This window comes from Oryzias latipes, chromosome 16, assembly GCF_002234675.1.
Source record: "Oryzias latipes chromosome 16, ASM223467v1".
NCBI lineage: Eukaryota > Metazoa > Chordata > Actinopteri > Beloniformes > Adrianichthyidae > Oryzias > Oryzias latipes.
This window is the reverse complement of record NC_019874.2, coordinates 6,962,500-6,976,625: the sequence shown is the minus strand read 5'-3', so window position 1 is coordinate 6,976,625 and position 14,126 is coordinate 6,962,500. Positions and strand designations below refer to the sequence as shown.

At 45.3% G+C, this 14,126-nt stretch overlaps 1 protein-coding gene across 1 annotated transcript in view; it reads right to left on the bottom strand.

The window, feature by feature from the left end:
• LOC101167393 overlaps nucleotides 1–14,126 on the bottom strand; it is a 93,107-nt gene that overhangs the window by 22,349 nt on the left and 56,632 nt on the right. The window contains exon 8 of the mRNA XM_004077631.4: nucleotides 2,448–2,586. Within this exon, the coding sequence (XP_004077679.2) occupies nucleotides 2,448–2,586 (139 nt within the window). The remainder of the gene's footprint in view (nucleotides 1–2,447; nucleotides 2,587–14,126) is intronic.

Here is a 14,126-nt window from a genome sequence, read left to right as displayed (position 1 = left end):
ATTTGCCCCAAAACAGATTCCATAACTCAGACTTAGACTAGTATTTACTTGAAAGTCATATTTGATCTTTAGTAAAATCATTCCCAGTGGTCTTTCAATAATGAACACGCCTTTTTTAGCCATAATCCAAAAAACCTGGGTTGTTTTCTACGACATAGCTTCTGCAGAGCAGCAGGAGTCTATCAGAGATTTGCCTCCGACTTGCAGACAGAACTGTTGGCGCGGGGTAAGCCCGGCCCCATTTCCCATCATCCATCTGTTTACATGCCTTCTTGCTAGCCTACAGCGCCTCACACTTCCAGCCTAACATGCTACAAGAACATGTTAAAAACATCAAAAACCCCATTTTCATTGGAGTGGGTCTTTGATCGTATGTCATATTCTGAATCCAGATCACATTCTGGACCAACAATCCCGAATAAGAACGTAACATGTGATCTGGCAAAAACCCATGACATGCTAACATGCTAATGGGTCTTTTCCTACCATAGAAATGATCCCTTTTGTTGTGTATGACTCATTATTTAAAATGTTTGTATTATTTTTCAAAAATATAGACAGGAAAAAAATGTATGTGAAGGAGAAATCCATGAAAGTAGAAAGTATGGCATTTGCTCCCACGTCTCTTCTATCTGTTTTTTTCTGCTGACTCACTAGAATTTTTCAAAAATGATTAATCAGCCTCACATTTCATCCCCCATGTGACCTTTATTCCTGCTTAAATAAAAGGGAAAACACATTTCTGTTGTATTCTGCATGTAACTGCATTCATGTGTAACTGTACACAGCTCTTGATGACATGCTGTTTGGGATTTTCCACAGTTTAAACAGTTTTTTCTTATGTTGTCCTAATAATTTCACCTTTACTCATGACAGACAGTTTGGGCAACTTCAGCAAAAGTTTTCCTTAAGTCTGCAACCACTGACTTGGCTCTCACTCCTCCACACGAGTGTGTTTGGATCAGTTCTTATGTGCAATCACACAAACAACTGATCACTTTGTGATTACTCACAATCACCCCAAATCCCTGCGGAATCCTTCAATCTGGACTGAACAAATCCCAACTTCAACTCTTCAACTTCCTAATTCCATCTAAACATTTGCACAGCTGCTTTTTAAAGATAGGGAAATGGAAAGAACAGAAGTCACCTTCCACTGCTGGGAATGCCGTGTAAAGGAGCAGAAACACTGCTTTCACATTTGAATTCTCCCTCTCTCAAACTTGGAGAACCAGAATAGATGGGAATTCTCAAATTTGCAGAATTCCCCTTTCACTGTATCTATCGGGCCCATGCTACACGAGGCCGGGCAGCTTTAAAACTGTGGCAAACAATTCTGCTCCAGTTCAATTAGGCAATGGTTACAGAACATGCCCTTGAGAATGGACTGCATGCTCTGTTGAGCTCCTAGGCCTGCAGCTGTGCGTGCGTGCGTGCGTGCACATACGTGTGTGCGCTTCATAACCTTCACTAGCCTGCAGACAAAACCTTTTTTCCGTCCTTGGAGAATTCCGCCACAATGATGTCCTTATCTCCTTGGCAACAACTGTAATACTTGAAAAGCTGAAATGGGTCCCTCATCGCGGCTGCCATCAAACCGTGGGTGGCTGGCAGCGGAGAACAAGGCGTCTTAAGGAACTGCTCGCATTTATGCGTGAGCAGGCGTCAGAGCACCGTATCGTCAGACCGAAACCGCTAGAAAAAGATCCCCAACGGACATTTAAAGGGTCACTTCTATTGGAACAATGAAGAAAAAAAGATGTTCTTCGGTTTGAGTGTCTACATCCCAGCATGCACTGTTTTTTAAGATACTGATTGGTGTCCATCACGAAGATCTACTCCTTCCTTAATGATTGTTTTCAGGGAAGACAGTGAGAGCTGGCTTTAGGATTTCATGTCATGCAGAAGTCAAACATGATATGTGATTCATTGGAGATCTAAAAAAAAAAACCCTCCCCAGGAGGAAAACCTCATCTGCTCCATGCTTGCAGTTTCTATTAACAGCTGTCTCCCCACAAAGCGTTTGGCCTGTCAAAAGACGGCGCTCCACGATGCTGCGAGCGTCAGAAGACACACAGCATGTTTTCTGCATGACGGCGGCGCCTGCAAACGCGTCCCATTTTCATTTGTTCAGAAATGACGTCTGGTGTCACATCGTGCCAAACTGACAGCCTCTGACGGCGCGATGACAAATGCAACTGCAATCATCACCCGGCCGTATCTCTGCTGAGGAGTGGCCTGGATTGTCTCACACTAGCACCATCATGCGGCTGCACAGGAAGATGGGAGGAAAGTCATTTAACGCCCCCCCTCCCCTCCCCTCTTTGTTAACACATTTTCATTTTGATACAGAAACAGCGCGAGCAGCAGAGCAAAGCCGTGGAAGGCAGCGCTCAGGGTGTGGGGGGACATGCACGCTGCAGGGTGTCTACATGCACGAGCCTGACCTGACGCTGGACGACCTCCTCTGAGACGTTCTCTCCTTTTATTGACGGCTCCAGCACCCCCAGAATGATGAGTATCCGGCTGAGCCCTGCAGCTGCTGAGAGCTGCTGTGCGTGGAGCGATGGCAGCAGCTTCCCATACCTGGCATAGGAGGAGAAACAGAAAACGCTGCGTTATTTCTGTGTACGTCCACCTGAAACCCCTTCAATTTATCCAGACTTTGCATTAACAGAATCAGAAGTGAAGTCTAAAGTCTGCTTAAAACTACAACTCTGACTTTTGATCAATAATGGCAGTTACAGACACCGGTTTAATTAAAAAATGTCATATGTGCCCACCTTTCTAACCCCAATTTTCAAACTTTGCCTAAAAATACAATTGCCCGAGGAGGGAGGAATACTTTTTGGGCAGATGAGAGAGGAAGAGTTGGGGGGGGGTTGTAACTCAGGAGGCCCAATCGGTCTCAGCTCACTGATGCTCTGAATTGGCAGGTCTCAGCCTGTGGAGCCCAATCAACACTGCTGTATGCCCGCTGCTGCCGGCGCCGCGCCGCGCCGCGCCACGCTGCCTGCCGGCACACGCAGCTGCCGCACTTCAGATGTGATCCGATGGGCGGGTGGAGCCTCGTCCTTTCACCGCACTTACACCTCCGCCAGGTTCTGGCTTTTCAGTTTGAGGATCTGATAAACAAACATCCACAGGTCCAAACCCGGTCAATGCCAGGTCACCAAGCAACATTTCTGATGTGTCATCTCATCAGTCAAACCGGGTTGAATCCTCACATCTAAGAAGATTTTAAACCTGGTTTACCTTCAGTCCAATCGGAAGTTAGCATATGAATCAACATCTATTTATGCTGCTTCAAATGGTAGATGTGAGCTAATGTTAGTCCTCACACAAAAACTTAGGATGTCCTTGACCTCATTGCTTAACTTTATCTCAGGTTAAAAAAAACACTTTGAAAATCAAAACAGAGATTTTTCTTCCAATTTAGTCCAATATTCATGTAGCTCATTTAAACACTATCCTGGGTAAAAAAAAAAGAATCAAACTTTGTAACTTTGTTGATGATAAACCATTATGGTTGCTGCAGACAGGAGCCTGGCAGAGTGATGCGTGCTGTTCTGGAACTGTTTGTGAATGAGTTGAATAAAGTTTGATTTAACAGTAGTTTCCTTTTATTTTACTTCATTACCGTAATTTCCGGACTATAAGTCGCCCTTTTTTTCAAAGTTTGGCAAGGGGTGCGACTTATATTAGAACTAAATTGAAATAAATACATTGTTAACCCTCCTGTTATGTTCATTTGTGAGGAACAGAGATGATGTTCCTGGGTCAATTTGATGTATGAGGTATGTTAAGTGTTAAGAGGATGTTAAGTGACTCAGAGAATCAGCAAACTTTTATTTTACAATAAGACGTTGAAGGCTAAAAACATAATATTCTATTTTCCAATGATTTCATAGATTCAGAAATGCAATAAAAATGACAACTGTTGCTAAAAATACAGGATGAAAACAGAGTATTAGTTGGCCAATGATGCTTCATGAAAGGAATAAATAAATAAATAAGTATGAGAAAGAATTACTGTGAAATTATGAGATAAACAGTCTGCTATGATTGTGTCATATGAGGTTGTGGAACTTATTAGTTCTTGGTCTCAGATTTTGTCAAATAAATTTCCCGTCAAAATGCGAGTTATAGTCCAGTGCGACTGATCTGTGTTTTTTTCTACTTTATAATGCATTTTTGGGCTGATGCGACTTATACTCCAGAGCGACTTATAGTCCGGAAAATACGGTAGTTACTTTTTACGGTACTTTACAGTTACTTCTAAAAATTAAAACCTTTTTCTTTTTCCTCAGGTTGCACACTCCTGCTGTAGACCGTGGGTCACAGAAGGCCTCTTTTCTCTCTTCATAGCTCAGTATGGTGTTACATAAAGTGACTACGTAAAGCTCTTTTAACTGTCTGCAGGATTCTTCATCAACTTCTGAAAAGCCTCCAGACGTCCTTCCAGAGTTATTGTCGATTGTGTTCAATGATGACTTTGATTGATGAGGTCTGTTTAAAATCCCTTCAGTGACCATTGTGGATTTTGTTTTATGAATGACTTTAGATTCTCTCTCAGGGATTGAGCGGGTCGGCCAGTGTTTGAAGGGTTGGCGGCTCCATCCCCGCTCCCAACAGTCACCTGTTGTGTCCTTGGGCAAAACACTTCCCCCTCCCTCCCTGCAGGGGTGTGTGTGAATGTGTACGAATGTCCCGGTGATGGTCAGAGGGGCCGTGGGCGTGCACTGGCAGCCACACCCCTGTCAGTCTGCCCCAGGGCAGCTGAGGCTACATCAGTAGGGAAGGAATTACGGATACACATTGTAAGAACTTTGAGCATCTGGCTGGAAAAAGCGCAGAAAAATCCAATCCATTATGATTAAAAGCCTTTTTTTCTAGTATCTCTGATAAAATAGTCTTTTATTCTGACTATTTTACTCAGAACCCCTTTTGTTTCACATGTACATCTAAATTACAAAAAATAACTATCTGCAGTTTTTATACCAATAGCAATAAATAAAGGAGTAAGAGCTTCCCGGCCAAAGGAAGCTGCCCCCTTGGCTACACAGATCAAACTGAACTAACCCACCTCACCTGTGGCTGATGTGTGAGCGCTGCTCTAACAAAGCGTGTCGGCTCTGATTGGTCAGATAGGGAAGTGAATGGGTGTTCAAGAGGAGATACAGGCAGAGGTGAAAAGGAAACAAGAGGACTGTTTTGATTCTCTTTTTTTTATTATTCCAGCAGACTGCGTCAACTTTTCATGGCAGACCTCTGCACTGCTGCTTTTTGACATTTTCATCCTCCCTGCAGTCCTTTTGCCTTGAATCCCCTCCAACACCACCATTTGGAAGTGACTCTTTGACCCTGCTTTTAAGTAGCCTGTTTCTCAGCCTCCTCTTAGCCCTTGGTTTTAAAACTAACGAGGGGGGGGCATGGGGGCATGGGGGGGCTCTCTCCCCATCAGCCGCCCAGTTCCAATCTCGACAAATAGTTCCATGGCCCGGCAAAGAACATTATTTCAAGGATTCTCCAGCCACCTGTCCTATTCCCTCCTCTTTTTCCATTTTTAATTCTGCCCCCGAGTGAGGATTATGTGAAGCAAGGCATGCGTGTCAAAGGGAAATTTAGTGGGTAAAGACAGCCAAGATTGGTGGGATGAATTAAACAGATAACGGGAGGAGACGAAATGGGGGAACCATGTCGAGCAAAACGCCTCACCGATGTTGGTCATTTCAGTGGGGCTCTTTCTTTTTTTTCCTTTTTTTTTCTCCCCACAGGAGCGAGGAGGCAATATCTAAATTAATAAAGTGATGAAATGAGTTTGTGCTACGGACTTTCTGCTGTTTGACTTTCCCATCTGGATTAGTGCAGGCTGAATGGACGCTCTGTTACTTTTGTTACAACTACGCAATTCACTGTCGGAATTTGGCCCCGCGTTGATAAGACCCCCCCCCCCCATCCCCCAACACCCCCCACCTCCTCATTACCATCTCATCCCATATGCAGGGCCTCCGTTACCTGAGAGCCTGCTCTCGCACAAAACACCAACTATTACACAAGCTTCTGCAACTATTACAGAGAGAGCAGAACATTTAAACATGGACCATTACATGAGGCTCAGCTATCACACTAAAGGAATAGTGGGGAATAAAACTGCAGGCATAGGCAGCAGAATGAAGCGGAGGAGCAGTTATTTCCTGCAGTTCATTTGATCACTCAGAAGCTGGCTGGATTCTTCTGGGTTACACTGCAAACTTGATTTTTTTTTTTTTTTTAAGCTTCAGCTGCTGAGAAAGCCGAATTCAGGAAAAGAGGAGTGTCGCCATGACAATGGTTTATTTTTAAAAACAAATGTAGGACAAGAAGCTGCAAACTGATGGTAAAATATTAAAAACAGATCCAAGAGTGAAATACAAAAGAAAAAGAGCTTTCTGTAGACTCAGTCATTTGCTCTTCTGATGTCAACGGAATCCCAACTTTTTGCCAAAGAGAAAGTATTTTTTGCAACCGATCATAAAAAATGTAAAGATTTTCCATTCAGATAAATGAAAAAGGTATTTATGTGGAACATCTTTTTTGTGTATTTATATATCTAGACACTGGGGGGGGGGGGTAATGAATGACTGTAATTTCATTACTTTGTCAGTAACCGAGTGACGTAACAAATCAAAGTTCAAATGGCGGTAATGAAATCAAAGCCCTCATTACTTCATTGCTCACATTTTGCTGCAGTGAAACAAACTGTGAGTAATGAAACAAATGGTTGTGGAAACACTTCACACGCGCTAATTTACAGTTAGAGATTGGCTAAAAGTAAGATGAGGGAGTAAAAATATGGATGTGGAATTCAGAACGGTATTCGGCAGCTGGAATTATTCAAATGATTTCCTATTTGTTGTTAAACAAAGGCAAAAAAAAAATTCTGTTAAGTGCAAGTTTTGCACTGGAGATAAACTGCTTCCCACTGCCCTAGTGCCAATGAGCAACCTGTCTGTACACCATGCAGGCTGTTCTACAACCGACATGTTCTCATGTTCATGTGCTGAGGTGATGCTAAAAAAAGAAAAACTGATTATCCTCATGTAGCCCCTTGTTTTTTTCTTTTGTGGATTTTATAAGAGCATTCGTGCCATCTGTATTCCTTTGAGAATTTGTGTGCGAGTAGGAAAAAGTAAAGTACAGAGTAGTGAATTAATTTTTAAATTGGGGAATTACAATTTCCTACAGTAATTAAGGTAAAGTAGTCAATTACTCTTTAAAAATCTATATCTATTTAAATAGATATAGATATATATATTTGTTTTTCCTTTACTTTTTGTAAAAATGTGTACCGGTAGCTGTTAAATGATCTCTTTCATTGATCTTCTACATTTTGTATATACACCTTTTTAACCAATTGTTGACTTGAGAGCTCTGCACAACAATTCCAGCGTGCATGGACTGTCAGCTTATGCACAGATGACCAAATAGAAACCTTGAGTTTTGAGTTTTAACCTGCAGTACTGGGCATCAACACAGGGTGTCACTGTTGCACCGCAGCAGATATTCCTCATCGGCGTTCAGCCTTTCGTCCTGCATCAATACTATGGATTACAGCGGGGTAAACTCACAAAGGGCGCAGCAGGCCTGCTTCATTAGTGGAGCGTAGCAGCAATAGCTCCACATATTGTGGTTCTAACTAAAATAAGTGACATTCCTGACTCATCTGGGAGTCTCAGGACAAAGGACGAAGGATCAGAGGGTTGCTGAGTCAGGAGAAAACTGACAGAGGAAGTGGATACTATGGCAGCCATTAAAAACCACAATCAAGCAGAAGGAAGATCCTGTTCCCGCTGAGGAGGAAGCATCTTGCTGCTGGTTCGAGAGCGATTGTGGCCGTTGACAAACTTTACGTGGACGGCCGGCTGTTCCGGGACCCGGAGATCACCCCCTGGCTGTGCTGAAGGCTTTCAGATCCGCGCTGAGAACATCTGCGCTGCCCAGAAGAAACCCGCTAAACTTACTTCAATGAATGGAAAACCGGATCATCAATAATCCACACCTCGATCGCAGGAAAACAGTCTTTTTTTTTTTTCTTCGTCACCTCAGTCCCACTCATGTTTCTATTGTTGTTTTGTTGTTGTTTTTGTTTTCCCTTCTATCTCTTTTTTTCTTTCCTTTACTCTCCCCCCCCCTCTCCCCCCTCATTATATGTAAATCTCCTGGAAGCAACTCATCCTCGGTAAGTATTTATTTATGCACGGAACGGGCGCGCGCACACACAAGCGCACACAGGGGCGTGCACATGCGATCCCGCACACACACGCCGACATACTGCAATCACCTCACACAGGCTCTCATAGGACGCACGCGACACGCAGCTCACATAGCCAGAAAACGTTCACGCGCACAGCGCTTCTCAATGCGGGCACGCGCACACGGACTGGTACACAAGCACTACTTAGCTTTACACCTTTTCAGTCAGAGCAGTTATGAACAGTCTTAACATCGTTAGCTGGAATGTGCGTGGACTTGGCTCTGAGCCAAAGAGACTGAAAGTGTTAAATCACCTGGATGGTCTAAAAGCAGATATAGCTCTACTGCAGGAGACCCATTTATCAAATTCTTTGGATCACCTTATGTGCTGCTTACAATTTCCAGTTATATACTCTGCCAGTTACAACTCCAAACAACGAGGAGTTGCTGTTTTAATTAATAAAAATCTTAATTTTACTCATAAGGATACAGTTACTGACCCAGAAGGCAGATTTGTAATCATTAATATATCCATTCAGAATAAGGACTTTTGTATAGTGAGTATTTATGGTCCCAATGTTGACGACTCTTCCTTCTTTCACAGATTCTTCACCTCACTCTCAGTCCACTCTGACTCCACAATCATTATAGGAGGAGACTTCAACCTTGTTTTGGACCCTGAACTTGACAGACTCAGCACAGCAGCAAATCAGCGTACATGGCGATCTGCAAGTATTCTAAAGCAGTACATGAATGATCTGGGTCTCTGCGACGCGTGGCGCTCATGTCACCCAAACACTAAAGGGTTCACCTTTTTTTCTCCAGTTCACTATTCACACTCCCGTTTGGACTATTTATTAATCAGTAACTCTCTTTTAAAAAATATTCAAAGCTCCAATATCCATCCAATTATTATCAGTGATCATGCACCAGTCTCTGTAAACATTTCTAGGGAAAAATCCACACCCTCTGGTACAACCTGGAGGTTTAATACGTCTCTGTTAAAGGACCAGGAATTTCTTGAATTCTTTAAAAAAGAGTGGGCAACCTTCTTAGACTTCAACAATACTCCGGACATCCCACCGTGCGTTCTTTGGGAAACAGCAAAGGCAGTCATGAGAGGGAAAATCATTTCTTATTCAACGCACAAAAAACGCAAAGAGAAAGCAGATTTATTAGAATTAGAAAATAAAATCAAAACCCTGGAGACTGCTTATGCTGCTTCTGCACAGGAACGCATTCTGGGAGATCTGAAAAATTTAAAGCTGCAGTTAAATGACATCATCAATAAACAAACACAATTTCAAATACAAAGGCTACGACTTGAAAGATTTGAAAACTCTAATAAATCTGGCAAATTTCTGGCTAATCAGCTTAAAATTAACAGAGAAAAATCATCAATCACCTCTATTATGGACCAAACAGGAAATGTCACCCATGACCCGGTCAAAATTAATAACGCATTTGAAAACTTTTATAAAAACCTGTACACACCGCAGATCAATCCGTCAGAGCAAAGTATTGACTCATTTCTTAATAATGTAAACCTACCCAGGCTAAATGAGGATCAAATCACAAACTTAGATTCTCCGCTCTCGCCGTCTGAACTTCATGAAGCTCTGTTACTTATGCCCAATGGTAAAGCACCAGGGCCTGACGGCTTTCCTGCTGAGTTTTATAAAGAATTCTGGGAACAACTGGCACCAACATTTTATAAAACTGTCACATCTATTAATGAGAGCCAATCAATGCCACCTAACATGAACTCAGCCAACATAATTCTTCTTCTAAAACCAGACAAAGATCCCACTAGTCCTTCAAGCTATCGCCCTATTTCTCTAATCAATGCAGATGTAAAAATTATCTGCAAAGCACTAGCACAGAGAATTGAAAAAATCACTCCTCACATAATTCACTTCGACCAGACTGGATTCATCAAAGGCAGACACTCGGATGATAATGTCCGTAGACTAGTTAATATAATAGACTTTGCCACCATTAAAAACCAGGAAATGACGGTACTATCGCTGGATGCTGAAAAAGCCTTTGACAGAGTTAATTGGAAGTTCCTTATTGCTGCCCTCCAGAAGTTTGGTTTTGGAGAAGCATTCATCAATTGGATCAAAATATTATATCACAACCCCAATGCATCAGTTAGAACTAATAAACAGACTTCAAACAGGTTTTTTCTTGGAAGAGGAACCAGACAGGGCTGCCCACTCTCTCCTTCTCTCTTTGCTATATTCATTGAGCCTTTAGCTGCAGCAATAAGACAGAATGAGAGCATTATAGGAATAAAAACCAAACACAGCCATCATAAAATTAGTCTTTATGCGGATGACATATTACTGTTTTTAAGGAATTTACATTCTGTAAATGAAACAGCAATGATCATAAATGAATTCTCCTCCATATCAGACTATTCCATTAATTGGAATAAGTCTGTTTTATTACCACTCAACAGGAATATGGAACAAAGACTCACAATTCCAGTTAAAACAGGAAATATCAAATATCTGGGTATCTACTTTTCCCCCAAACTATCAGAACTGGTGCAGCTAAACCACACCCCACTACTGAAAAGCATACAGGACGATCTAACACGCTGGACCAACCTGCCTTTGTCCCTTATGGGCAAGGTAGCCACGGTTAAAATGAAAATCTTACCCAAGGTTAATTATCTCTTCTCAATGATTCCCACACAACCGCCATTAAAATGGTTCAAAACATTAGACTCATCCATATCAAGCTTTCTATGGAACAACAAACCTGCAAGAATTAGTCTAAAAACTTTAAAATCTGCAAAAAACTGTGGAGGATTAGAATTACCTAACTTCCACAAATACTTTCTTGCAAATAGATTACAATACATCTTAAAATGGTTAAAAAATAATCAAGAAACCAACTCATGGTTAGACTTGGAACAGGCGTTATGTGGAAAGATCAACCTGTCACAGCTACCATTTATTAGCCAAACAGTTAAAAAACAGGATTGTTTCAAAAGCATTAATATAAATGCCACCTTAACAGCCTGGTGGGAATTTCTCAAAATATCAAAATCATCAATTCAACCGTGCAAAATGACACCCATCTGGAACAACCCGGACATCCTTATTAACAAAAAAATGATTCACTTCCCAGCTTGGCAAGCAGGGGGCATAAAACAACTAGAGCACGTAATTATTGATAGAAGATTCATAACCCCCCAGGAACTTCAAGACAAACATGGAATAAATAACTTCTTGGAATATCAGCAACTTAAATCAAGTATTACTAAAAAGTATAAAATTAAAGACGACGATTTAAAGCTACCAGATGTAGTTACCACTCTGATTAATTTTTCAATGAATAGAACTCTCTCCAAAATATACAAACTTTTATGTAATTTAGATAACAATATTGCCCTTCCAACAAAAAAATGGGATGCAGATTTGAGCATCAGCACAGATGAAAGCTTCTGGTCAGAACTTTGTCTAAACACCTTTAAACTGACAAAAAGTCCAAATCTGCAGCTAATCCATCTCAAAACTCTTCACAGAATTTACTACACTGGACAGAGGATGTTCAAGATGGGTCTCAGTAACTCAGACATTTGCGAGCACTGTGATAATAATCTACCCGACAGCTACATGCACGCACTGTGGTTCTGCACGCCTGTCCAGGCTCTCTGGCAGCAGGTATGTGCCGATTTATCAGTCTGGCTTAAGGTTTCAATCACTGCCTCACCGTCACTTTGTGTGCTTGGTGACATGAGTGCCATCGATATAGAAGAAGGATTAGCTTCTATCATTTTCATAACTCTTTGTATTGCCAAAAAAACTATTTTAATAAATTGGAAAAACAAGAAAAATATAAACATAAGTCAACACAGAAATCTGCTGTTTGATCATATCAGCTTGGAAAAAATGTCAGCCCAAAGCTCAAGTAACTTTGAAAGAATTCAGTCTCTCTGGTCTCCTGTGGTTGACTCCATGACTTAGGGGGTGGGGGGCTTGGTCGTCGCTGCTCCTTGCCCTTCTGCCGTGGTTTGGGGTGGGGGTCGGGGCTTCCGGTGCCTGGCGGGGGCGGTGGGGGGCTCCGTTGGTCGGGGGGTCGGGTCCGGTGCCTGGGTGGGGCGGGCTGGGGCGCTGCGTGGTCCTCTGGGCTTGGGTGTGGGGGTGCGTGGTGGGGGGGTGGGGTGGTGGTCTGGCTTGGCTTGGGGGGGTGGTCCCTTTGCCTGTGCTGGGGGGGGTTGGCGGGGGGCCCTGCTCGGGTGGGGGGGGCCCAGCGGCGCCGGATGGGCTGCCCATCTGCACCTGGGGCTGGGATCGGCCCTTCCCTGGCTCTGGGGCGGGACGGGACAACCCTCTCGGGGCCCCCGGTCGCTCTGGGTGTCGCCCGCTTCGGCTGCGGGGTCTGGGGTGGGGTGGGGTGGGGGGCTTGTCGGCCCTGTCCTGTGGGGGGGCGTTCTGGGGGGGAGGGGGGGCCCATTATTAGTACGGGTCGGGGGGGCTAGCGGGTCGGGGTCTCCGCTGAGGCAATCAGTGGTTGCCTCGGCCGGTTGGCCTCCTCGGTCCCGTCGAGGCCTGACCAGAGCTCTTCTAGGGCCGGCGTCTGGGGGTGGGGGCCTGGGCTTGCTCCGGGGGGGGGCGACGCTTTCTGGCTCCTCTCTCTCTGTGTGGGGTGGGTGGTGCCGGGCCTGGGGTGTCGGCGCCTCCGGGGGTGGGCCCCTGGGCTGGGTGGCCCTGGCCCCTTTGCTGGGGGTGGGCAGGGGGACGGCTGTTTGACCACCGGGGGACAGTCTACCAGCTGTCCCCAACTTACCCCCTTCCTTATATAACCTCATATTAGGGTGAGGGGGTGGGGGGTCTAGCCTGCGATGCGCCTTGGGGGGGGGGCTACTTGGGAGTGGCCCCCCTCCTATGGTTGCCGTATGGAGTGGGCCCCCCCTCTTTCGGTTTTATTTGCACCTTAGACATGTAGGGTCCTTGGTAGGGGGGGTGCTTGGACATCACTGCAAGCAAGCAGCTGATGTCCTCCTGGCACCCTACCCGCCAATTTTAACCGCACCTTAGACATTTAGGGCCCCTTGGTGTGGAGGGTGAGGGGACATCACTGTGAGTAATCAGGAGATGTCCCCTTAGTGCCCTACTCGCCAATTTTAACTGCACCCCCCTTAGTACACACACCCCTCCCCCTTCAATATATACATTCAAACATAAACACACACACATGCACACAAACACCCTCTCAAACACCCATACACGCACACACATTTTACAAGGAAGGTGGGACCTGGGTCCATCTGTCCCCTGCCCCTTCCCTGGTGGGGGGTGTGGGCCCCTTGGCGATGGCGGCCGTGTCCCTTGGGTGCCGGCTCCCTGGGCCCGGCGGTGCTCTCTCCGCACGGTGGGGGGGTTCATATTACACCTGAGCCGGGGGTGTTCGTGTCCCTGGGGGGTGGGTCCTGGTCCTTGCCCCTGGGCGCTGGGCCCCGCCAAACTTCCAACATGGCCGAGCCTGGTCGGGCCATATTTATAACATCCCTTGTGGGCCGCCCTTTTTTCCCCGGGGTTCCCCCCTCCTGGGCGGGGGCGGCGGGCCCCTGCCTTGCTCCTACCTGGACCAACCGTGGGCCGGGTGGGTGGCTGCCTGGAGTGCGGAGCGGGTCTCCCTTGGGGGGTCCTGGCTCGTACCTGGGGTCCGGGCGGGGGGATGCCCGGAACTCCTGGGTGGTGGTGGGGTGCTCGTCTGGGGCTGTGGGCGTCCCTCTCCGGTGGGGCCCTGCGTTGGGCTCTTCCGGCGCGGCGGGGGGCTGCTTTCCTGGCTGGGCTGGGGCGGCGCTCTCTTTCCCTCTGCGCCTCCCTGCTCTCTGGCTCTGGGGGCCTCGCGGCGGTCCGGCTGGCCCTGGC